Source organism: Phoenix dactylifera, chromosome 2 (assembly GCF_051530095.1).
Source record: "Phoenix dactylifera cultivar Ajwa chromosome 2, Ajwa_hap1_PhDact_Kaust_v1.1, whole genome shotgun sequence".
NCBI classification, from domain to species: Eukaryota; Viridiplantae; Streptophyta; class Magnoliopsida; order Arecales; family Arecaceae; genus Phoenix; species Phoenix dactylifera.
The window spans coordinates 51,871,417-51,899,358 of record NC_143191.1 but is presented as its reverse complement, the minus strand read 5'-3'; the positions used below and the strand labels follow the sequence as shown (position 1 = coordinate 51,899,358).

Here is a 27,942-nt window from a genome sequence, read left to right as displayed (position 1 = left end):
TATATTCCTGCTTATTTTTTTGAGACCCTAGGTTTTTATTCTTCATGTTTTTTATGGTTTTATAACAAGCACATTTACTTCCATATTGCGAACTCTACAATAGCCGTACCTTTAACATAGCATAACAAAACAAACTTGTTTCACCACTTTGAACTTTCAACGTAAGACAAAATTACTTACCATTAGGTTCGGTAGAACCATCCCGAATCAAACAATTTCGGCCATTCCAAGCCGTAATCGGTATAACAAAAATGAGATTCATTGCCAGAGCTAGAGATAAAAGCATAAAAAAAAAGAGAACAGAAAGAAGGGCTGTGGGGGGGTCGGATGGAGGAATGGAGCCTCCATGCTGATTGCTTGTGTAGTTAACAGGCCAGGATAAACTTTAATAAACTCGGAATGGCTTGCATCACAACCACTTCATCTCAAGCCAGTTGGAACTTACCAGACTCATCAACCTACCATCTCAAATGGTTCCTTGTAGCTGAGTGCAAGTTTTTAAATCTACACTCTTCAGACCTCCAGAAAATGGAGCAGAAAGGAAAACGTCAGAGAGCATTCAAGTCACATGAACTGAAGTTAAGGAAACTAATTTGAAATGAACATGCATGCCTACCTTCATTGACACCACCAGGCATCCTGGAGACATGGAGATCTCACCACTATTGCATATCATCACACGATACCCTTCTTAGAATATTCCAAATAGACACAGTGGCTTCACCAGAAGATTCATTATATGCCATTACATCCAAAAAAAAAGGCACTATATTGAAAAGGAGGAGAAAAAAAATACACTTCTGCTACGGCTCCTTAATATAAAACGCGATGGCCAGGCATTTGTATAAGAATTACAGAATATGATCCGGGCTGAACTTATATCACTTATTGCCATCGCTTGAAAAAGAACAGAGACCCAAAAAGAATATAAAAGAGGATCAACAATGCTACGAGTAAAGATCACATTGAGCTGTAAGGATTGAATGACGTGTTTTTGTTTTCAAAATTAATTCGATCAAGAATCAGACTTCTCAGGAGGGCTTCCAGCAAGCCATCCCCACACACCACCAGAACCCTGCCTCTGCTTCGCACTCAAGGCTGCCTGTTCAGAAGCAGCCTTCTGTCGTTGAAGCAGCTCAACTTCCTTCTGTAATGTCTCCATGGTCTGCAGCTTCTGCCGTAGCTCCGCAACATCAACCTATCAATAATAACATCTCAGCATATTAGATTGTGTGCACATAGTGCCTCACTAGATTTATCACTTTACTGTGTTGGAGAGTCTATCATGCTGAACATAATCTCTTCTTGAGTGTGATGAATCTACGTCCTACTTCATGGATTCGTTCGAAAGCGAAAGAATAGACCATAAGCAAGGGAGATGGCAAAAAATTCTCCATCCATCATGCAATCAAAGATTACAACTTGTACTTTTTGAATATGCATTTCATTCTGGTCAACAAGGAAACTTGAAATATTGGAACAACAAATGGTAACAACAAAAACAATGCTTTCTAAAAACGTGGTTGGTGCAGAAACAAGGATTTCAGTGTGTTTATGAGGCTCCATATGGTCATATAAGCAGAGTTCATGCCAAAACTTATTTTCATGAAATCATAATAAAAATTCATTCCCAAAACAAAACTCCACTCCTATCTTTCCATTAAGCAATGTAAATAGCTGCTAATTTGTGCTGCTTAGACATGCACCACCACAGATGAACATGAGCCAGAATTGACCTGTTTCATATGCCACAGGCTCTGCCATGTTGCTGCCATGCATGGCACAATTCGTCCATGCAACCACCAACTCCATCGATCATGGCCTCTATGTATTCCTAACAATTTTTTAGTCACCAACTCCATAGGAATATCAAATGAAAATGATGATTGGGTGTCTAAACAGGCTCTGCACCAAGCAGTTCAATAAAATAACCCAATATTCCCACTGCTTTAGGTTCTTTTGGGTTGTTGGCCAGCTTTCCAAGTGGATGAGTATGGTTATTGATATATCAGGACTCCTTTTCGTCTCAAATCAACCACCAGGATAAGTTATTACTTAAGGTTTTAGAGAAGCTTCTTAATTAGTAGCATGCATTTAGTCATTCAAGGTAAGAGTTAAATATATAGTTTAAATCCTGATATTTAAATTTAAGAAAGCATTGAACTTTTGTGAGGAGATTGACCACAATTATCCCACTCTAACATATGTCCTTTTAGTTTTTCTATTATTCAGTATTACCAGGCTATAAGGCATTTTAAATTATGTGTTTTTTTTCTGAAAAGACCAAAGAGAGTGAAAGCAAATTGCAAAGATATGCAAGAGTACTTTATTTGTATGTGGGGGCAAAGGGCTTTACAAGATGACTTGAGTGATTGAAAATATACATCTTGAAGACCGGCAAAGAGTTGACTGAATTGTTAAGTTGTACAACATAAAAGACAGAATAAAGACCTACCAAGAATAAAATGACTGAGGTCTCGTTTGGCAGAGCTTTGGAGAAAATACTTTTGGATGAAATAGAGGTATCTGGTAAAAAAAATCGGAAAGATGTTTTAGCTTTGCTAGAAAGCTGAAAACGTCTCCTTGGGAGAAGCTCTAAAATGGAGCTTCTTCATAAAAGTACTTTTAGCACGCATCGAAAAGCTGTTTTAGATTTATAATTTTTTTAAGACTAAAATACCCATAATAAAATTATATAATTACAACAAGTGTCTCTTTATATTATAATGCAGGAAGAAAGAAATTTGCAGGAGCCCTAATAAACAAAGAACCCTAATCGGTCTTGGTTTTCTCCCTTGCCACGTGATCAAGGTATTATTTCTTTTCTCCATTTATTTATCCATCATTTTGAATAAGGAAAACATTGAAAAAAAAGAATCATAGAATCTCACTTTTGCAAGTATGATTGTGTGCCTCTATATTTTTTTTCCAAAAATTAGTTTCTAAAAATATTATATTAATATATAATAATAATAATTATAATATTTTATATCAAAATATTGTATTATACTATAAATATAATATTATATTACATTATATCATAATATATTGATATGTTATGTTATATAATATTGAATTATGTTATAATATTATGCTATAGTTATATTAGCTATATTAGAATAATATTATATTACATTACAGTAATTTTATACTATATCATATATTTATGTATTAATACATATTATATTTTATTATGCTTTGTTGTATAATACTATGCAATGTTCCTTATGGTTATTTTGTCATATCAAAAGTACTTTTTCAGTTTGTTTGCCAGACACATTAAAGTTCTACGGCAAACAAACTGAGAAAGTACTTTTGGTTACCAAACAACAAATAGCTTTTTCTAAAAGCTCTACTTCAAAAAGCTCTACTGCCAATAGCTATGCCAAACAAGGTCTAAGTGGTCAGACCACTACTGAAAAGCTCATTTTCTATCCAAGTGATAATACATACTGTCAAGGATGTTTATTTCATAGTATGAGTAACCGTATGCAAGCAAAAAAAAAAAAACGAAGATAAGTTTAGAAGACTTGAATTATCTATTTATCTTTGAATTTTCCCTCTAGTATCTACTATAAACTTGAAGGTTGTGAAGGTATGCCAAGCCAAGTATCATCTGAGAATGGGTTAAGAGAAAGCAAGGTTAGCATGATAGTTAATAAGAATGTATCAAGGGAGAATAGATAATTAAAAAGAGACCAACAAGTTGTTATGCCATTTCAATTTTAGAAAACTATAATCCAGGCATCATATGAGTAGGGGTGTAAAAAGATCAAATCAAGTGCTGGTCAAACATGATTCTCGCTTGCAATTGGACATTTATTTCTATTAGAGTTCTTACGTGGGCTGATCGACTCACTTAGGAAGGATCGGTGAGGTTCAAATAGTGGGGCATACTTTGATCTGATCAGACTAGAATGGGTCAAATCTGGTCAGTTGCTATCTGATATCTGAAGGCATGAGGTACAATGAGATATGTAAGAGTCCCTTAAGCATCAGGTTGGTTTAACTATGGCCTACGTTAATCTGATCATGTCAGTTAGCTTCTCTTGAAACTTGGTAATTCCCCTTTTCTAAACAGACCTCACTCAAACAAATTGCTTTTTTCCTTTTTGGTTGAGAAATAAATTGTTAAATTGTCACACAAGTCTAAAAGATGTTGAAAAATAGGCATTTTTATTTTATTAAACCACCATACCTTTTAGGTTTGTTTTAGCTGCTGATGCATATAATGCCAAAGAAGGCAGACCAAAGAAGAACAGGAGGTAATTGGAGATGATTTGAAGAAACCTCTTATTCCACAATATATGGCCTAATGGAACCGTAAGTGCAATAGGATCCATATAACTGACCAGTGTTTTGATCCAGTTGACCCAGTTGACCCAGCCCAACTAATGTTCTTGGCCAGTTCACAAGTCAGCGGTTCAAAAATAGGACAATCACAAGTCAACCATTTAAAAAACAAAAGACTTTTGAGATGAAAAAACCCAATTTCCCAAACTCCTCTTCCGAGAGTAGGACCCTGTTCCTAGATTTTGGCTCCTTCCATCTTTAAACCCCTGACCCCCATTTTGTTCTTAAGAAGCAAGACTCCCATTTTCTTTATCTCAAATTCTACTGACCTCATCCCATGCATATTAAATCCCTAATGCTTTCTTCCTTCTAGCTCAGACGCTATTGACCTCAATACCTCCTCAATGATGGGTGGCCCTCAACAAGGGAAGGGGCTAATGATCTAGTCATGGCAACAATCTTCGATGGTTGATGAACCCATGACAAATGGACCTTACATCAATCTCACCAAGCTCTAGTTGCCACCAGTCATAATGCCGACTTCCTTTGCCGTAAGCCTCCACAGCCATTGTTTCTCTCCCACTTTGATGGTGAAACCTACTCTCCTCTCTCCATCAATTCCCCCACCCCAACCACCACTATGGTCCCTCCCTTCTCTCTGTCCCTTTACAATGTGACAGACCAAGCCATGCGCCACTAGAACCACACCTCAAAAGACTATTGAAGAAGATCGACATTTTTTCCTCAATTTGCATTAAAAAATCAGTCTGGGTCAGAACCGGTTGACTGTGCACTTTGAACAATTCAACCATACGATCCACCAGGTTAGCCACTTCTTTTAAAATTATGGGTTTCCAGTGGCCTGATCCGTCAAAGCTCTTGGGAGATGGGTCTCTAAACACTGTAGCCAATGCTGTGGGGTGCCACCATGTCGTTCATGCCATGTAAAATATCAACAAACTAGAACATTACCAATAATATGCTATGACATAAACCTAAATAATAAAATATGGTTCAATTTCATAAGAAGAAAAACTGAATTCTTCTCAAATTATCAAAATGAATCACTACAGTTTGTCCTTTGTGAAACAACAACTCTTTTATCTTTTATTCATGCTGAGAAAAAGCTTGAAGGAAAAAATGGTCTCCCAAAGGTTGAGGCATGTTTCTACCCATTCTAGCCAACACTAGATGTACGTGCAATGATTTTGAAACAATAAATTCCAAGATAGACAAGTTTCAACATATATCACCTTACTTTATTTTCCAACTAACCTTAGAACCAAGTCAAATAAAAAATATACGAAAAATGACCACCAAAGGAAGAGGCAGAATGCACTATAGTCACTTCTCGCACTCTTTTCTGTTAATCTTGAGAGGTGTTTCCCCAAGTTTTCGACGCGAGAAATTCCTCCATCATTTCTATAAAATAATTTCTGGAACTTCCACCAAGATTATCAAGAAATACAATCAAAGGGAATAGAAGGTTTGTCATTCAGGAAAGAAATCATCATGGTTGGGTTAGTTTGCAATGACATACTGTACGGTAAAAACATCTACTGTAGTGTAGCTTGCAAGTTGAGATGAGTCAGAAGTTTCAATATTATATCAAAGACAAGCAGCAGGAGACCCCCCACCCCACCCCACCCCACCCCCCAAAGAAAGACAAATCAAAAGAAAAAAGGGGGAAAATGTCAATAAAACTGAACATGAACTATGAATGCATACCTCAAGTTTGAAACACCTTGACTGCTCAGCAGCAAGCTGGCCACGAACAGATTGAAGCTCCTACAAAATTCATACATGAAGAAAAGATCAAGCTACTTGATGGGCAAGTGTTCCGAGTTAAGGTTATGTCCCCCCTAGTCTAGATAATAAAGCGTCCAAAATTTCCAACTAAATAGGATAGGACCTGCCAGCTACTTCATTATGGATCTATTCTTGGAAATCCCAACATGTTTGTTTATAAGAGGAGAAATTAGAAAGAACAAACCAGGTGCTGGGATTTTTTAAAAAAACTGGAAAGATCAAGTTGCAAGACCATTACCGAAATTTTATTCTGAAGTGTCGTTCCACATCATTTTCATTTTTTTCTATTTTCACAAATAAAAAATAAACATTCTGTTCCCATTTTTTCTAATTCTTAAAATATAAATATGTTGGGTATAGTCGATTAGTTTTAAAAACAGTGTTAGTGGCGGCAGCAGTGGTAATAGCAACATAGGTGGCGGAGGCGGTCTGGCAGAGGTGGCAAAGCAAAGATGGTGATGATGGTGGGGTTGTGGAAGAGGTGGTGGCAGTGGCGACGGAGGTGGCAACAGCGGTGGCTGAGGCACCAACAATGTTGCGGAGGCAACAATGATGGTCGCAGTGGCGCAGCGAAAGTGGCAATGATGGTGGTAATGAAGGTAGCAATGGCGGCAGAGGCATTAGCGACATGGTGAAAGTGGCGATGATGGCAACAGTTGTGAGGCGATGAGGCAACAATAATAGTGGTGACGGAGGCAGTGTTCATACTTCATAGTGACAGTAAAAAACATGAGTTTCTTGTTTTTGAAAATATTGAAAGTAAGAATTTCTTACATTCATTTTACTAGAAATAAGGAAAATAACTTTTAAAAAATAATACCTAGAAGCAACAACATCAAACACGTTTTTTTGTTTTGGTTTCTCAATAAAAATAGAAAATAAGAAATAAAAGCGATGCCAAACAGTCTCTTAGATTTTGTAGTTTCTAAACAAAGAGAACCCAATTAAGAAACCTAAACAACCACTGGATCTAACATGAAAAAGAAAGAAAAGGGAAAAATAATAGGTATTAAGCAGAATTAGTGCCAAAGTCCATGGAACACTGCCTATGATTTTTCATGTTTGCTATGCAAAAAAAAATCACTAGAGAAAGAAAAATAAACTACAGATGAAACTTGCCTTCGTAAGCTCTGCATTCCTAGACTCTGCTTCAGTTAGCTCTTGCTTAAGTTGGAGAGTTTGCAATTGTTCCTTGTTAAGCATTGCTTCTAATTCCTCTTTCTCTGCCTTGAGTGTTGCTACCAGCCGTTCACTTGTTTCCACACTTCTGATACTCTAAGAATTTTGGTAAAAAGGGTGTAAGTTAGGAAGGACTGACATCCCAAAATTCAGAACAAAATTAATTAGAAAGTCAATATAAATTCAAACTGACAAACCTAAATCATTTGCATGTTTTCGCATTTATTCAGAGGCCGTTATGTATAAAACGCTCTTATATTTGGATATAATGAGGTCAACATTTTGCCAGCATTAGCATTATGGCAAAAAGGATTTCTTACATAAATGGTACACAGATCCATCTAGGTTGATAGTTATATGGCACAAAAACTTATTCAACTCTTTTTATGCATAACCGTTAATTTTAAATGAAGTGAATCTAGCTTCTTACTATAATTTCACATCAGCTTACCATAGGCTTTGCATCACCATTGTCCATCACAATTTCCCTTATCTTTCCATCTTGAGCTGCTTCAATCTCAGGTTCCACATCCCGCCTGGCATTTGTTGTTGGCAGAAGGGCAACAGTACAGTCAGACACAGGCCCCTCTATCATCTTGGACTGCAAATCTGCTTTGAGGCTTGGTTTAAGGACATGGACCTAACCAACAGAAAGAATCTTAGACTAAACAGTTACAAAGGGAAAAAAAGAATCTAAATGCCATGATTACTCTTCACCAATTTACCTCATTGCTATATCGCCCATTATATCCTCCAAATGACACAAGAAAATCTTCTCCATTGTAGGTGCTCAGAACCACACTCAAGCCCTGAAGGGGGCAAAAAAAATCCAAAACATCATTGACAAATCAAAAACAACTATCGCATCATCCTACCATGCACGACAGGAGATTTCTGGGAAAAGGGAATCATTTTATACTCCAACAAGGTGAACCTGTTCACATAATACTACTACTGGATTTTCATAACAATCAAGAGCTTACTTCATAATGATTTTAGTCCATCTAAGTAAAGAAAAATGTCCTGTTAATCTATGATTAAATGTGATTAATTGTTTGACAAATTCCAATAATAACTTGCACCGGCACTGAACATAAATTTAGAGCTTTAATTTGATAATCAGATCCCAAAAAGGTATAGTCTAATGGTTAATAATGCAAAACCTAGTAATTTTTTGCAAGAGCTTGTTCATGATCAAACTGTATCTTTCCAACTTTGCAATCTATTGACACACTACATCGCGCGGAATTCTCTTATTCCCTTTGTAAGCAAATTATACAGAATACATTGCATTAGCATATAAGAATTGCGAGAAAAAATCACTCTTTCCTATTTTTTATACTTCAGCAAGTACCCAGTTTTAGAAGCTAAAATTTGACTTAAGATTACATCCATGCATATTTTCAGGACTAAGAATATAATAATTTTCTGTATATTTCATTGGGGGATTTTTACCTTTTGATATTTATATCAAGCAGCCAGTTTGTTTGACCAGAATTTGGGAGTTAATTCCAGGATAATTCTAAGTTAACAATCCAAAGAAATCAACCATAGGTTAGATCATATTTTAGTAATTGAATACACATGACATGATTCATTAAAGTTTTGAAACTTAAAATAATAATAAAAATATATAAGATGAAGGTAGTTTCTGATTTGTCATTGTTGGCTTGCTCTAAATTATCATTTAGTTCAGTTCAAGATTGCATATCCCTAGCTTTAAAGCTTCGGAAAAAGAAGGTGGGGGGTTTCATCAGAATAATTTTATTTACTTTGTACATGCCGCTGCACAAGAGGTTTAGTCTTTTTTAAAGAACATGGTAGTTATTCAACACCCCTCAGGTTTAAACCTGAGACATGTAGCTTCCAGAGGAAGGTACCTACCAACCAACCGAGATAACAGCTGTTGGTCACAAGAAGTTTATTCTGACATGCTAATATTCATGATTACAACATATGACAATATCATAAGGACCTCAAGCTCCCATTAAACCTGAATGCTTGAAATAAACAGAACATACCTCGCTGGCAAGGGGCATGCGTCCTTGAACAGTGGTAACAACCGACCAAGTTAATGTGGACATATTTAGCACAAGAGTTTCAGATACCCCTGAAATGAACTATGTGTTAGTACCAACAAGAATACTAAATGCAGTTAGCAAGTTTATAAAAGATCAAAAGCCACCATACCATTTCTTTTTTATTTTGCACTTTAAGTATAAAATCAATCAACTTCATTAAATCTAAAATAAATTTGCAACAATTTACAATCAACTCATTTGACCTACAGAATCCATGATCCTGACAATGAAAAAACTCAAAGCAAGCTCAGGAGTTATGACAAAATATTGCTCATTGTTATTCCCTCATCAATTGGAACTGCTCTTTCAAGGTTCACTTCTGATATACCATAAAGTTGGTTCTTTCAATCTTGACCTAAACTATATTGGAAACTACAGTTGAATTGATACTTTCAAGGTGGCCATGAGTATATGCACTAGGATGCGCGAAAATGAGTAGAAGTTGAAATTTATAGTGGGTATGTGAAAAATTGTGCCCTCAATAGTGAAGTCTCATAAGCAACTTTATAAGCATCCATCATCTCAGTGGGAATATATTCTCACACTTCCTTTTCAAAACAAGCAAGCTCCAAGAAAAAACCCATTTTCCTTTTTCACAAACATCCATTTATTTCATATAAATTCTTGTCCAATATGGCTAGGATATACATTGGATACCTATTTTCTGAATATTGTTTTTCAATATAAAAAGGTCTTCCTTATTTTTTTTAAAAAGGAATGATGACATTTTATGGACATGATGAATGCGAATATTTTAGAATTTGTGATGCTGATATCATTACATGGAGCATGGATTATGATCTATGAATCTACATGACAAATAGATCATGGAGTTTGTAGGTGTTCGTGTTTATCATATGGAGCAGCAATTACCATATCCTACTCATGGTATCCAAGTTTTCCAAGTTTTGTTGTATGAGCAATATTTGTATTGCATCATATCCACATCCTTCACATGTCCATGTTTCATGAGCTGTATGTAATCAGCAATTAATGTAATAAACAATGTAAGCAGCCTGTCCTAATTGTGTTTGTGACCATAAGTGGTCACTCTCTGCACTAAATGGAAAATATGGCAAAACACCTTGTAAATTAAGTATATGAGCCCCTATCTCTTTTTTTTTATTATTTTCTTCCTCACTTTCCTCTCTTTTTATTGTCCATCTTCTTTTTTGCTATTTTTCCACTTCTTGTTTTATTAGTTATTAAGTAATCAGGTAAGAGACTTTACCGCCGCAACTACTGGCCATATGACTATATGAGGCCACTAAATGATTACTACAAATATTATGCCTAACCAAGTGCTTAGCTAGTTGGTTGGGGTCTCTACAAAACCATGCCATTGAATAAAATGAATGCAATCTAGCATAGACATATAACATTGGCACAATTTCTTTTCCAGGATTTGTCATGACAGAACAGAGAATCCTGGGGAGGGCATCATTGCTCCATTGTGACCTGGAGGCGGTCACGGATACAAAACACGGAAATAGAACCTCTACACATAGCTGTAAGGTTGCGTACATCTGATCCTCCTCAGACCCTGCAGTAGTATACTAGTATAAGCCTCATGCAAGAGGGTAAGCCTTGGCACAACAATAAGACTGCACTACTATGACCTAGGTATCACAGATTCAAAACATGGAAATAGACTCTCCAGATGCGTGGGTAATGCTACATATGTGACACTCACTAGAACCTAGAGTGGTAGGACCATCACACATTAGGCTGCCCTTTTTCTTGGTAGCAAGAAACTTTTAGAAATGGTATTCTATCCACTTTAGACCCTCTCCAAAATCTTGAACCACACCTACTTCCTAAGTGCTTCCTTCAAGTGCTCTAAATATCTGCTTCCTTGCACCTTCGCCCGTACCCGCTCCCACAATCTATCCTCATGATTTAGAGTTAAATCAAAAATTTATAATATTACAGGCATTGTTAGACTACTACTATTACAAACATTCTCTTTTTTATATTCTTGTTGCATGATTTTTACATGGATGTTACATAAGATTTTTACATGGATGTTACATAACATCCCTTCTTATTGGACATGAGTACCATGATCGGAAGGAGATATGCTACTGATATACCAATAACATACTCACATTTTTCAGTGCTGCGTGGTTTTTTTGTTTTCATATTATCCCCATGATCTAAATTGGATATGACAGTCTTCAAACAGCAAAGGCTACCAACTAAATATCCTTGTATTCATAGCAATCTCAACCGCTTGTTTTTAGAAAAAAAGATGTGCTTATTCAGCCAAGCCACCAATCTAGGACCCAATTTCATATTCTTTAAGTGACGGCTCCCAGATTGCCCTGACTAGGCACTCAATGAAACAATTTCCCATACCAAAAGGGTTATTATGGCCATAAATCTCTACCAATGCTACTGGTAGTAATATTTGAAGAGATCATCCATAAATTAACAAAGTGGCTGTAGTTTCTTGTCGGTTTTCTTGTACTCTATTCTGTTTCTACCTTTTCTACAACTCTACTGTTTGTGGGCCCTTGGATTGTGGATATACATACTGAAAGAAGTTCAGATCTATAAAAGCTTAATTAGATTTGAACTGATAAACCAGATGCAGATATACATGTTTATTCAAATGTTTAGAGTTGAAAGCGATTGTCATGTTGCCTTCGAGTGACAATAATTTTGATCACATAGGTTGTACATGATATCTTAAACCATTGCAACCTATGTTCTGTAGTCTGCAGGCTTAGACAACTTCCAACAATGCTCAAAAAATATCCAGGACATGCGAATCTAAAACCAAATTTTACTTGCACCATTACATCTATAAACATCTTTTCATCATTTTCTCAGTCTAGGACTAATAACAAGATTCATATGTACAGAGTAATTATCAAATCCTATTTTTATAGGTTTTTCAGTTCCAACAGCAGTCAATGCTCCTATCCAAAACAAGGTGTGGCAACATTTTTTTTTAAAAAAAAAGCATGAAAAAAATCACCCAGATTTTAATAACTTGAAGAAAATACCAAAAACTGAGGTCAAAGAAGATGATTATCAGTAAAATTATTTTCCCAGCAGAAGATACGTATCCCACTGCACGGTCGCATCATTTAAGAACAGGAAAACAGATTCTTTAGATCACGGCGTTATATAGTTGGGACTGAGCATTGTTTATGGCCCATAGTTGTGTTTATTTTTTCTGCATTTCCTTTGGTTACATGTATTTTCATGCAAACCCCCTCTTAGCAAATTAAAATATAGAAAAAAACAATATGTTTAATATGCATAATTACATCTGGAGTACCAAAGCTCAACAGAAAGAGCAAGCAGAAAGTGGGTCAAAAGCTGAGAGCTGAGGCATGATCACAGCAATACAAACAGAAAACATGGTCCAGACATAATAGAATATATTCTATGAAATGACATGTTTAAAAAGCAGATGCTTCACAAAACATACCATTCATATTGTTACCACCACCAACAATAAACCAGTTCTCCCCAACTGTTACACCTGCATGGCCAGCTCGTGGTCCTGGAGTAACACCCTGCTGTTTTGGTCTTGACCATTCCATCTGCAACAGATCATACTATTTTTAAAAAGTGACAGAAAAGGCTTATGTTCTAATATGTTTAAAACAGAGAGTAGATCTTACTATCTGCAGGTCAAGGACATGCAGATCATTGAAACATGTAGCATGAGACCCCCCACCAAAAATTAAAAGATACCGCTCTGCATGGCAAGCAGCAGCATGGTCTGACCTTGGAGAAGGAGGAGTGCCTCTGAAAACAATAATGGAGAAAAAGTATACAGTTCATCAGTGTAAATATTTGCTATAATTATATTCGTAACCAGTTTTATGTTGCCACCAATAAACTGTTCAAATGACACAAGGCGCCCTCATGTTCCAAAGAGTCTGAGATTCCAGTTTAACAATATTGTAAGAGTTTAAGACTTACGTAATCATAGAGTCAAGTTCAATTGCCTTTTTTTAACATGTAATGTTAGGTACATGCTCAAGCAAACTTTAACGAAGAATTTGCTGCTTGTGCAATTACTATTGAGACCGTCTTATCTCAAACTATTATTACAACTCACATGATCTCATACACTGCCAAGAGGAGGTATGTCAAACCCTCTTGTCTAGCAATACACTCTTTGATTATCAATCATCATGAGAAGAGTAGTATATCTCCAATTTGCTAAAAAAAAATTATAAAGTCAGGAGATTAAAATAAAATTGATCCAGGTGAACCAATTTGGTTCATGTTGATAAGGTCAACCATCAATACAATTTTAGAGAAAGATGGAGGAAAGCAAAACTGGTCCAATGAATTAATTTCGCCTATGTTGATAGAGTCAACAATCAATAGTATCGTGTGATCATGGCAACAGATGAAAAGTTTACAAGATAACAACACAATGTACATTATCAACTAGAAGAAAGTATATGATTAGGTGCTCCAAAAAATCTTTGGATCCATTTAGGAAGAGAGCATGCAAAATGGTTATGTTCAGATTACCAGACACGTATAAGATGTAACCGATGGGACACCATGGTGAAACCAATTAGTATCTTATTGCAGTAAGCTCACACCAAGGAATAGTTTTGAACTCTTCTTTTGCATTTGACTGGTATTATTACCGCTAATATATCATATGAAACCTTTGTCATTAGGTGATCGAGTGTTAATTGACGAGGGTAATTGGTGTTTAACGTTATGGAGTGTTAACGCAATTTCGGTGGGAATATAAATGGAATATTAGATGTTCTTGAAAAAGTCATGAGGATCCCTAGTTACAAATGAAAAACTTTCTAATATAATAGTAATGATGTTAATATATATTAGGCAATACAGACAATCTAGCGCAAAGCTGTTCGACATAGGTGAGAATGTATAAGTTTTAATAATTCACAACCCACCAATTAGTAATGCTGAGGGGATCGAAGTCATCAAGAATTATAAGTTTGAGAAGAACAAAAGAGAAAGCCTATGACTTGGATCTAAATAGAATCATGTAATACAGATTTGTCTGAGGCACTATGACTGTTTGCGATGAAGACCAAAAGAAATCTGAAAAAGGTGGGGTTTAGATTTGTACAGAATAATTAGATAAGAGGAAAGCGCCTAAAAAACTGAAAAGAAACTTGCAGGAAGGATTTCAAAAAAAAGCTTGCATGAGGAGGATGCATCTCTTAATAGCCATGCAAGAAAATGAAATAAAGCGAATACCCAATAGATGGGATAATACATGATGAGTGGCTGTTTAGGACCGTAATTATGTACATCTTTAAAATTTTCTTTTCTTCTTTCCTTATCTAATAATGGGCATTATCGACAGGAAGATAATACTCCATATGTAGAAATACTTAAGTCTGAAAACTAAAAAGAGAAAAAGTGAAGTGCATTCTTATTTAAAGACATGCAAAAATGACAAAGCATGATAGCCATGGCCCTGTTTTTTTGGTAGGGATATTCATTGTCTTTAAAGTTGTAATGTAGTGACTCATATGCACCTTCAACCAACATGCATCATTTTCTGCATGTCTCATTCAATTACCAATTGAAAGCAAGTCTTCTATAATTATCATGAAAGCAACGTGCCAAAAAAAATATATTCATATGCAATAAATTATTGTATCCTTACATAGCATCAATATCATCCCAAGTCATTGTTTCCAAGTCAAGAATGTGCAAGTCATTTAGAAGAGATCTCTTTGCATCTTCACCACCAAACATGACTAAAGTGGTTCCAACAAGGGTCACTGATTGACCTCCACGGGAAATCTACAAAAAAGTATATAAATAAATTATAATAAAAATAATCAATAGCAATTTAGTTTTGAGATTTTTGGATTCCAATACAAACAGGGAAGCATCAAAATTTTGTAAAACATCATCGATTGTGGATACTAAAGAAGGTTGCATGGTGATGCATTGTTTTCCTATCAATTGCCTTCTATGTAACTAATTTTGATATTTATGTAAGATATAGTCAAACAACATACAACAAACAAGAACAGTTTTCAAGGCACACAGCTGTTGGATGCCTAACATAAAAGTCATTTTAAAAAAAGAAATGATCGTGTTCGCATATCTCATAGCAGAAATATCTGTCTCCATGATGCTTGAAATCAATTTAGGCTGTCTACTTTTTAAAAATGCTAAATTTAATAAAATCATTAAGTAGTTCAGTTTGGACAAACATGCAGGATACTAAAAAGAAAATGAAACACATATTGTCATGACTTTAAGATGATAAACATGACATTCTACATGATGTTCTCAGGCATAGATAAGATTACCGGCGGCTTCCCATAAGTCTTCAAGTTCGACCACATACAAGTCTGCGGATCAAATTCCTTCACTAGCATAAAAATCAAAAACATGGTCACTACAACGAGCATCGATTTTCCCCTTTTCTGAAAAAGAAAAAATACCAGCAGAGAATATGAAAAAATGAAATGACTTGAACCTGTAATAGTCTCAGAAAGATCTTTGGCGTGCCCAGCAATAGATAAAATTTTGTTTCCCCATGTAATCTGCAATAAAATGGGATTGTGGAAGTGATGACAGCTGTAATGTATTACTGAGCATATGTGCCATTAAACAGTTCCCAGCAACAAAGTACTATAGTAGGAAATCTTTTCAAGATTACCAGAGAATGGCCAGCACAAGGAGTTACTGGCACCACGGTTGGTGATTCTGGAGATCCTGTTTGTGCTTTAGCCTCTATCTTCGACCATGTCAAACTTTTCAAATCTAGAACCTTTCATTTAAACAAGATATAAGGAAGGCCTCTTAGAATAAATCAGTTTAGATGATACTGATCAGAAAAAAGAACACTGCATTGTGGGAAAGTAAAATTTTACAATCATCACTTTCTAAAAATTGATCTCTGGTAATCAATACAAGGAATTTCCAAAAGAAATTTGCAAAGATATCACAAATAACCTATACTGTGTGGAGCTTAATTATCATCAGCCTGCAACCTCCAAAAGATATTTTGCCATTCAGAAGCACTTAACCAATCCTAAACACATGTTACTTCGTTCTAAGTAAAATTATAAGGTTATTATCACTGATAGACATACCTGAAGGTCATTAAGGTAACGACCGTTGTGATTTCCACCAAAAACATACATCTTGTCTTGCACCACAGCTGCCCCATGCTGTGCACAGATGGCAGATACTATTTAGTATTTAACAACAGAAGAATAACTCTGTCCTATAAATAAACATCAAATCAGATAATGAGTACAGGACCACGTAGCGGGGCTTTGGGCGTTGCCCAGATATTGAAGGTGCAATCCATTGATCATAAATACTGATTGAACCAAGACCCTCCATTACGACATCCTTATCCTGAGTCTCCAGCACACTTCCATTTTCTGGCGAAATAGTTTTAGGCTCTGGAAAAGAATTTCCATTAGGGATGGCCGACTGAGTTGCTGGCTCCACCTTTGGCTTCTGCAAGAAAACGAAAACAGAATAACAATGAGGGCTTAATCAATATATGCATTATAATTTAAGAGAACAAACAGTATAATTAACCATAAGTGGATATTTGATAGTTAAGGGAGAGTTTTACTTGGCAAGAATATTCTTGTGCCATTGAGCCAGCCCTATATTAATACAGGTCACTGAATATAAAGTAATGCTTGCAAAATGCATGCAAGAATTGCCATTTAAGTCCCACCAACAACTTGTGCGTGCTTACTAGCAGAATTCTTGTCTGCATCTAGCAGCCATTCCCATAATATTTCAGCTATTGACATCAGGAGAAAGATTGATATAAAGAAAAACCGAATTATGATAAGGTTCAGGGCAGTGCATAGCAAGGTTCAAAATATCATTGATTGTGCCTGGATCAATCAACACAACATAGACCCAATTAAACCCTGTAATATTACAGAGCAAAATGGTGGATAATTGGTCTTAGCATTATTTCGCATCCATCTGAGCCTCATTTTGGTGTTTGTTGGCCTCAAATCCCATCAATTCATCCCGTTAGTCAATTGCTCTTTCCTTAAGCTCCTGATCTTAGAGAGTTTAAAGCTGATTTGGTACCCTTCAAGCTGCACAAACCCTGCTTGAATTTAATTGTACTCAAGGTTTGTCGTACCGGTACCGAACCCCGTACCAGTGCCGCACTAGTATAGGCGTACTGAGTGTCGGTACGGTACAGTATGCGGTACGCCAGACGTACCGACATTGGCATACTGATACCGATACCCATCGGTACAGATATGGTACGTCCGGTACCGACCGGTATAGCATACCATGCTTGTACTCCCTTTCACTTAATGCCAACATCTTCACTTCTTCCTTAAGTTACTAATACATGAACTTATTTGGACACTCACTATGTTCTATGTATATGTAGATAAACTATACTGCTAGCTTGTATGCTCTTTCGTTGAACTGAATATTTTAGCGTGTACTGAAATTCTTTGACTATCTACAAATTTGATAACATTACTTAAGAGTGGCTTTTTTTTGTGAGACCAGGTCGGGCTAATCCCCACCAACTTCCCTATACCTGCCCTGCCCCCCCCCCCCAGGCTGCAGGCTAGGCCCCTAGATAGACCAAGCCACTGCCCGCAGAACAAGGAATTTACTAACCGGGGGTCAAAAAGGGGGTGTTGCCACCTGGAATCAAACCCTCAACCTCTTGCTTAGAGGGCAAGAGGAGGTACCATCCAAAGTCCAAACTAAAGTTCAAGGGCTTTGTTAATTTTAGTCATCATCATCTAGCCTTCAGGACTAACATGGACCCACTATCCAGCTAAGAGACACTCTGTCTTCCAATTAGTCAGTAAATCTTTGCCATCGAATCAGGCTTCCTTAAACTCGTTAACCTGTCTACAGCATTCATTATAATATTCCAACTTATTCCACATCACCATGTCAAAATTCCTATATTATAAATTTTGTGGAAACAAGAGGGCACTGTCCACCTGTTCTGCTTCTTCTGCTTCTCGTTACAGCCACTCCAACAAGAATTAGTAGGGCTACAGTCATGGCATGAGGAGATCTTGTGGATTGTGCTCTATGCATGTGACATTATCAACAAAATAGCATTATCCCATCAATCCACCATCCAAGGAAAGCCACATCCTTTTAATTCATGTTTCAAATTTCAGTACATGACTGTAATGATCCTTACCATGGTCCAACAGATGAAGTTTACTATCTGCTACATGTCCTTGATCCAAATGTGATTCTTTAGTTATGTCTTGGCCTTTCCTTGGTGCATCATTAGATGTCTTGATGAGTCCACTATTTAGCATTTTCACTAAACATTCAAGTTACTCTTGTTTCAAGACATCTCATTACTTTTACATGGTGCCACTGCTATTCTTTCAAGTTTTCAGATATGAAGACCTTGCTCCACTGATTATGGCTCACGAACAAGAGATACTTAAGATCTTAAGCATTATTATTTGTCACTCATCAAACATGCGCTAAAAGGATCCATGCCAAAAATCTATATTCATTGTCTATGATACCAGTGGAGCTTGAAGATCAGCCTCAAGCTTCTCCCGTGCTAATGGCCGATATCTTGGTGGGCTCCAAGTATGTTTCATCATTGCAAAAGTATGTCCTTATAATCATATTCCACCTATGGTGATTGAGAGATGAAGTGGGCAAGCAACATCATGTATTTAAATAAGGGGTGCAAGTAGGTTAGCTCATAAGGAGAAGAACTCATAAGGGAGTAAGAAGAAATAGATAGAGCAAAGGCCTAGCTTAGCAGGTCAGATCTTGGCTCAGCAGACTCAATAGATCATAGCTCAGAAACAAGACTTTGAAAAGGCACGGAGCAAACACCGGTATCTGCCTTAGATGGCTTTGATTGATTTCCACCCTCAAATCTTAGATTAAATGACTTTCCCCACTTGATTGAGTTCTTCTGACTTCCTTATTGAACTTGAAAGCTGCTCAATTCCTAGCTTAACCCAGAACAAGAATATATAAGACAAGCATCAATGCCCAACCCCAGTTAAGCAAAACACCCAGCCTTTGGTTCAGGTCCTGATTTAAAGTATGTGGTGGCCATATCGGAGGTTCATCTCATCTACATTGTTTGCATGCAAATTACCATTCTAGATTTGCTCCCTTCAAGTACCCATTCCATATAGCATCAACCTGTACTTCTTACCAATCTACTTTGCCAATTACCTCAGCTTGCAACCTGTAGTATCCAACTGTCATTTATTAGCTTTTTTGAAGGTAATTTGATCATTTGTCCAGTGTCCGAGGGATGTTTAAAGTCTTGACTGCATTACTTTAAATTATAGCATATCTTCATATCATGTCACCTTCTATTATCACCACATTTTTTAGATGCAGCCCCTCCCAGTACCATCTAAGGTTCCATATTCTCCTACCTTATTGGTGGTTCTGGATATTTCAAGCTTTTAATAATTAATTGTTTGTATTGACAGCAATTGTGACCTCAAGCATCATATTTCAAGCTTATCCTTTTCAAAAAAAAGTACCTTGGCCACTTTTTATCAAGTCTCCTTATACTTCTATTAATATGCTACCATTCTTGCGCTATAATTTTCCCATAAAGGATATACTGCAACTTGAGTTTGAGAAAGATGGAGGTTCAACATAGTAGTACAACCCAGAGTTTTATTATATATTAGTAAATTACAGCATGTGTGTTTCCATCATTATCACCCTATCATCCCTCCGATCTTCTGTATGAAATAATGCATGGACTATCTTCAATAGAACCTGTCTGTCAGTTTCATTTATGTTACTTCATGTGCTTTTATCAATAATATATGGGTTATTTACAACCATGCAGAGTTGGCATTGCTACTCTAGCACTTGCCTAAACGATACTAGGAGAGACATGTTCACATAGTTAAAGAATATTTGCCATCCAAAGGGCTGCAATAACTGGTTCATGGAAAACAAAAACTTAGCTCATACATTTTTACAAGAAAAGGGATTGATACCACCGCCAGTAGGAATGCTAAACAATAACATATATGTTGGTTAAAATATTGAGATCCCTAGGTTAACAGGCTAAAAGAACAGAGTAAGTACTGAACCATTGATCAAAAAACAAAAAAAAAAAGAGAAATTCACTGAACAGTTTCCAGAAATCATGAATTCAAGGGAAAAAAAAAAAATAAAGATATGAAGATGTATAAAATAGCTTTTATGAAGAGCACATCTTATTGAATAAATGAATAACTACTGCAACCAGATTCTGTTCAATCATAATCAATTTTTTGATTTCCTTATTCGATATGCATTTTAATTTATTAGCACATAAAAGAAGGTATATTAACCAATCCTCTTTCCATCTGGCAGCCAAAAAAGATGACAACTTCAGTTTTTCTAGGGGAGAGAAAAAAAAAAAGGTAATTCAATGAAACTAAGAATGAACAAACAAAGACCTCCTACTAACATAACAAACAAACTATGACCTAGCCAAATTAGTTTCAGCCTCAGTATACTTACATGCATCTCAACATCTACAATAGGCTCCACAGTAAATTCAGGGACCTTTGAATACCAAGCAGGATCCTCCTCCTGTCAAGGATGTTACAGTGAACAGTTATTTGACCCATATATACATTTTCAACAATATTAAGTCTCCAAATGTACCTCCAAAATTTTCACAAAAAGACGCATTGCCTCTGCTGAAGACATGTTTCCGAGCCCATGCCAACTGAAAAGATGAATAAAATCAGTTTTAAATACTCCATATAATCAAAAGATGAGAGGGAGAGGAGGGAGAGGGAAGAGAGATAGCAGTTCATGCTGCAAAATGTAATTAAAATTCGACTATATGATCATATCATCAGAAAACAGTTTCCTATTAAATTAATTAAACTGAACCTTCATATGTACATACTCATTCGAAATATTCATCCAAAATTGTTGAACATGGTTCAATAAGGTGAAAAAGATCATGCCAAACAATCTATCTTATGCAACCGAACAATATAGTAATTCTCATGGTTTTTTGCAAAAAAAGGAATCATGAAACAGGATGTAAAAAACTTTGATTAAGTGCCTGATAGAACACCAAATTTCTAGATAGCTAATCTTTAAATAGTCTATTTTAACCAGAGACTCTTCAGAATCAATGAACGCAGAGGCATTGTAACAGAAAGAATTTTATAATATAAAAAATAGTAATAGTAAGAAAAATTCTCTTCCACTGATCAAATGGCATAATTTGAACCCATTAGCCATATTGTTGTGTGATGCTCTTGCTAATCATAGCCCTAAGATTCAAGAATGGACCACCACATGTTCCATCATGCCCAAAATATATACCTTCACAAAAATAAAGACCACCAAACATTCTCCAAGAGCTTATTGATTTCAACAGAGAATCAGGACTAAAGATAATACTCTCAGTGTCAAGTCAAAGGTCACAATACTCTGAAATTCAGTTGACTAAGAACAAGAAATTTGAAGAAGACTAAATTGCACCCAAAAGTAGGCACTATGAAGCAGATAAATGAGTAATTTATTTCATGTACAACAAGTTGGCAGGCCAGAGACCACCACAGATCGGCTCAAAATAGTGAATGTGATCATACTTTGAATATCAGTTCACAAGGAGAAAAACTAGAGAGCCTCTCTTTTCAGCCAAGCAAGCAGCAACCAAAGGTCCAAAACATTGTTTTGAAATCAAATATTGACAAGATTCTCCAACAATAAACTTCTGGAGAACATCAGCTGGCAATACCTTAAGTCACCTAGATCACAACTCTAACTCTAAGCATCATAAGTATTTAAAGAGTATCAAAACCTGTTTGATTCCATACTTTAAGGCTCAGTCATGGACGTGAAACCATATTTCAATGTCACTCTTACTAGGTCCACTTTCTCAAATCAGTGTGGTCAAAATCTTACAACCCACAATTGAGATCATAGCATCTTATAATCCAGATCAAATGCCCAATGTAAATTTCATCCTTGGAATAGGTCTAGAGAGAGTCACATTATCTAGATAAGTGTTCATATACAGATCGTGGGATTACTCAAATGGAAGGTCTACTTCATATGATTTATATGATTATTAGCTTTTAGAATTATAAATTTTATTAGAAAGCCTCAAATGCATAAAATTAGCAATCATGTCATGGTACTCAACTTCTCAAAAGTAAACACAAAAATTTTTGAGTTTGTAGAGAGACTACACCTTAGCAAACTTGGCCTAACCCATGCTATCGAACATGCCTAGCCCATTTGGGCTGGCAGTAGGATTCATATTGCTCTGTACCATCCCGGCCACCCCATCAAGATTGAATCATGGTTAAATTGACCATACCAGCCTATATAGACCTCTTACAAGTCCTTTGCTACTCAGCACCACGCTGGCTATAGGATTCAAATCAGGGTTTGCCAAATCGTGCATCTTGCCAATCGGCAATTGGTTCGGTATGGTACCACTAAGTAATGTACCACCCCAAGATGTGCCGGAACTAGGGGAGGGATAGGGAGAGGGGAGAGGGAGAAAAAAAGGGAGGCAAGCAAGAAAGAGCGGAGGGCTTCTTGAACGGAGAGGATGAGAGAGAGAGGAGAGAGAGGAAAACAAGAAAGATGAAAAAGAGAGAATGGGTAGGGCGAGACAGAGATTGAGAGAGTAAAGAGGGATGTGTATTGGTCTGTCATCGTCATCGTTGGCGGTGATGGCAACGACGAATCCCCAGCCCTAGCGAGATGCGAGTGAGAGAGAGAGAGAGCAAAGGGCTTCCTCGAATGGAGAGGGCAAGAGAGAGAGGAGAGAGGTGAGCAATAGAGGGAGAATGGAGAGGGCGAGAGAAAGATTGAAAGAGGACACGTACTAGTCTATCAGCACCATTATTCACGTTGATGTCGTGACAACAACGAAACCATAGCCCTAGTGAGAGACAAGCAAGAGGGTTATATAAAGCCCGAACTCAAAACGAATCAAAAGCTTGTTCAATCTCGATAACCAACTAGTTCAGTTCTGTATGCACCGAACCAAACGGTTCAGGATGGTTTGGTCATCCTTGAGACAAATATTGGCCCATATTGTTTGGTACCCTATCAGCTAGAAGTTTATATTTAGGATCCCATCGTGATTGAATCATGGGTACGTTGACCCGTACCAGCCTATACAGACCTCTTACAAGCCCAAATCTACTCGGTACCAAGCTCTAATGTATTTTTACACCCTTTTTTATTTTGGCACTAGCTGGTGAAATGAATCAGTACAATAGACACTATACTACATAATATAATGACTAAGGAGTCATATGATACCATATCTCAAGATTTAAATCTTTGGATAAACACAGAGAAGCGATTTCGGCCCAATCAGCTCACCTAACATCGAATCTCTAGGTGTCATCAAGACTTGAGCCAAGCAGTTCTCAATCAACAATGAAAAGGTCTAGCTTGACCCAACCTGACCATGCATTTTATGCAGGGGTGACAATGCTTAACTCGTTTAACTTGATTCAACCCATTATAGGTCAAGTTAAGTTACCAATTTAATAAAATGATCAAGTGTGGGTTTGGATTTTTGACCTGTTGAGGGGTTCAAGTTTACAAATTTTTGACCTAACCTAGATCCAACCCGACTCATATTTGGTTCGACCCGACCCAATTGCCACCCCTAATTTTACATAGTATTTTATAAAATTGGTACATAAACTTTATCAATACTATGACTCCACTTCTTGAACGCAACTAATCTAGGAGAGACAAGTTATCTACACCAAATCCCTTTAACCCTCTCACTTCTCTCTTCTTTAGTACCTCCTCTCCTCTTTCTAGTCAACTTGCAGCTGGAATGCCACAGCTGCATGCTGATTAGCAATCTTGGACCTCTTGGCATGCCTCTCTCTCATCCTTGAAAAGTATCTCCTTAAACCAGCTTTAGAAAAGAGTAATTGGGATTGTGAATCCTCTAGAGATGACAACATAGAGGAACCTCTATGAGGATTAGGGATTCTCCTCTCTATGTTCTATTAAAGTACTTCTCGCAATCTAAAATATGACTAGGTACGAACTTGAGGGCTTGGATTAGGCACGGGATTAGTGAGGGGATTAGGCCTAAAGAGGAGAAAAGGGGTGGATGAGGCTAGGGGGGAGGTGATGGAGGGTGGAGGTTTAGCCAAGTGGGGTTAGGTCGAGCTCAAGCCAAGCTTAAGCTTTAAATCTTAGGCCCGAAGTTAGATTGGAAAGACCTCTCGTTGGTTGATGATGGACTATGACCCAGCCTAACAAATGCTCCAGTGTACAAGAGACTAATTTTTATATTCTTGCAATCAATTGTCAAAATCTAATTCTTTGCATCATAAAAATATCCTACCTAGAAGGATAATTGAGCTTATATATTCAAGGTAGTGTACAAACACCTTTTAATAACCAGATGATGTTTGTTTTCATCAAACACGCTATATATAGCCTTGTGGTGGCGATAGACTCTTTTCTTTGTGCTTCATTGCTCTTTGCTCCTCCATCAACCTCACTATTAGCTCACCCTTCCAAATTTGACATTAAAATTTTGGAAGAATTTCATTAAAAGAATGGCTTATTTCAATCCATGCAAATTATGATCTTAATCATTCTGCCATTCCAATATTTATGACTTGATCTTGATCAATCTAGACAATCGCCTACACCATTCATCTTGATTCTTCACTATAGCCTGCCTTAATTATAAATTTCTTTGTCTAGATACACAAAAATATTTTTATTATAGAATCGGTTTTTCTACCAAAACCTTTAAAAATGTATATTTCTTCTTTTGCTACACTAATAAAAAATAATTTTAAGGTTTAGTAGACATTTGAATTGTATTATTAAGAAAGATCATAAAACACAAGAAATCAAAGTGGATAGTCACCTCATAACTACAAAGTTAATTGACAAATAGTTGGCACCCAATGTAAAAAAGCGATGTAGCAAATGGATAAGAGATTGAAAACACTAGAAAATGTTCAATCAAATGGGGTTGCAACTGAAAGTTTACATCGATCAACTACAAAAAACAGTAGTTATAATAATGCCCCACAACTTGCATCCATTAGACACTCTTTTCTATTAATTTTCACGTACTCCCCCCTGAGAACATACAAAACAGGTAACAGACGATTTTGTTGTTTGTAGTATGAATATTTCTAATTGTAACACATTTATATTGCAACTAAGAAGGCTGTTACTGCACATGTTGCCAACTTAAAGTACCGTACATACAGCCAAAAACAACTTATGCATCATATCATAGTGAAGAAGATAAAGAGATTGCCACATTTTTGTCCTCACACTAACAATAAATGCTATCCACATTGTTCACTCTCGGCTAGATGTTATCTAAATATAAGATCCTTTCTGTAGTGGTCAATAAGGTGAAAGCTTTAGGCCTTAAGCAGAGGCGTAATGTCCCAAACCATCTCTCTCGCCCACTAAAAGTATCACAGTTTGTCATTTTATATATGACCTAATAACAGACACCTCAAAATTCACTGTGTCCATAATTGCTCTCTTTTTTTTTTACCTCCTTGTTTTTCAAAAGCCATCTCATCTAACAAAACTAATAACCGAACATACTTCATCTTGATAAAGATTCCTTAAGTACGTCAAATTGTAGTTATCACTCTTTAAATAATGCTTGATTAATCATCGTGATTTTGGCATTTTCATGATTTTTTTTCAAATAGTTTTAGCCTTTATCTGCTATGTAGCATGTTTAATTTGGCAAAAGCAATTGTAGCATCAAAGAGAACATGGGCAAATATCCATAAAGAAAGTAGAAGAAAAGGCCCTAATCTCCCCTAATCCTAGCATAACATAAGAAATGAGAGGAATTTCATGCTTCTTCGGTAGGTAGAATCAAACGTTCAACTAGTTCAAGTAGCATTTCTAGACAGTGACGAGTATATATTACATCCCCAACGTCCGTAGCTTTAGATTTTCCCCAAGTTGATGAGGTTGATAATTTTTGTCAAGTCTTCCATTTTTCTTCAAAATTCAAACAGAATGCTAGCATGACAACTTTTACTTCCTATCAGGTCTGGCAGAAACGGCCATTGAATGACACCAACCTCATCCATTTGCTGTTCTCCACAGGATTCCATGCCCTGGGTTTTGGAATATTGCAAGGCCCTACTGTTGCCTGCAACCAAGAAAAAACGCAATGGTTGATCATAAACTATAACATTTTTGAAGCTAATTGTACAATCACATGCACTTCACCTCAAACATCACAGATCGAAATGAGACAAAAAACAAAAAGAAACATCAGCGTATCTATCTCATTTCCAATAGCCCCTCGATTCACTCAATATTGCAAGACTGATCCACGGACGACCCCCCCCCCCCCTTCCCAGATCTACCACCATTCCAATACGAAAACGATATTCAACAAATATATATATATATATATATATATATATATATACCGAAAAATCGAAAAACAAAATTATAGACGCGGATAAATAAAACTATACACAGATCTCAACCCCACGAACAAATCGAAACCTAGAAAACATCAAACTCTCAAAAAAGACCCCCAGATCAACGAAAAAAATCCCAGAAAAATGGGTAAGAATCCGCTCTCTTACTTGCTGGTAGAGCGCGTAGAGCAAGAGAGCAACATCATTCCGGAACTTGGAGATCGCACCAATGGAGGAGGAGTTGGAGGATCCGCCAAATCCGGCGTAGGCGGCGGCGGCGTAGAACCTCTCGGGGTACGCAGGGCCGGAGCTCCCCCTCGCCATCGCCATCCCTCCGACGAGGAGATCGAGAGCCGGCGGCAAGATCTCGTACGACGCCACGAGGCCGAGAAGAAAAAAACCGAAACCGAGAACACGTATTTATAGAGCCAGACGTCGAGCGAAGGCCTCTCTCGCCCTCTACTCCTTTTCTTGAGATCGCGGGATCTTCTTCTATCTTATCTCGCTCTCGCCCTCTTTCCTTTTTCTTTAGATCTGGAGCTCTTCTTCTCGCTTTCTTTCTTCGCGAGCGTTGCGTGGGGTTGTAAAAGACCTGGCGCTCGGTGACTCGCCCGAATCCGGGATCGAAACGGGCCCGATGGCTGTGTCCAGACCCGGCCCGACTGTCGGGCTTAAATTTTTGTCCAGGCCGACCCAACCTTATAAATCTAGTCTCAGGCCCGGCCCGACAGGCCCGACCCGACAGGCTCGATTTTTTTTTTTGGAATCTAGAAATGGGCAAAAATGGCCCAACAGCTTAATGGGCTCTCTAAATTGGTTAATTGGTTAATGTAAGGATATAACTAGCCTATTTTAAATAGATAGTGTTGGTGGTGGTTTCAAACTTTGGAATTTGGATATATCTACAAACATTAAAAAAGAAAAAATTTGCAGCTTCAAGCCAATAGTGTAGTCCAGCTGAAAATTACAACCTAACAATAAAAACTGCAAACTTAGACAAAATATAAATTACATTGTCCCATTAACATTATAACAAACATGCATCTTTGTGCATTCAAAAGTTCATAAAAGTTCATAATTCTTGAAGCCACTTCCATAATAGAAAATTGTAGAACATCCTTGCATCTTCTAACTCTCAAAACCTACAAACACAAAATTGAAACATTAGCAATTGTTGATTG

General features: G+C 36.9%; 1 protein-coding gene across 1 annotated transcript; it reads right to left on the bottom strand.

Annotated features, from left to right (window-relative positions):
- Positions 1–750: 750 nt before the first annotated feature.
- On the bottom strand, positions 751–27,374 carry LOC103718629 (acyl-CoA-binding domain-containing protein 6). The gene is made up of 18 exons (XM_039124764.3): positions 26,930–27,374; positions 26,411–26,481; positions 20,982–21,045; positions 20,835–20,906; positions 16,614–16,817; positions 16,442–16,519; positions 16,006–16,116; positions 15,823–15,889; positions 15,653–15,714; positions 14,995–15,134; positions 13,001–13,127; positions 12,805–12,919; positions 9,303–9,391; positions 8,007–8,090; positions 7,733–7,921; positions 7,222–7,377; positions 6,022–6,081; positions 751–1,198 (listed from the first exon to the last, which is right to left on the bottom strand). Exons 1-18 carry the CDS (start codon positions 27,089–27,091, stop codon positions 1,016–1,018), a joined length of 2,034 nt encoding a protein of 677 aa, XP_038980692.3. The 5' UTR covers positions 27,092–27,374; the 3' UTR covers positions 751–1,015.
- Positions 27,375–27,942: the final 568 nt, after the last annotated feature.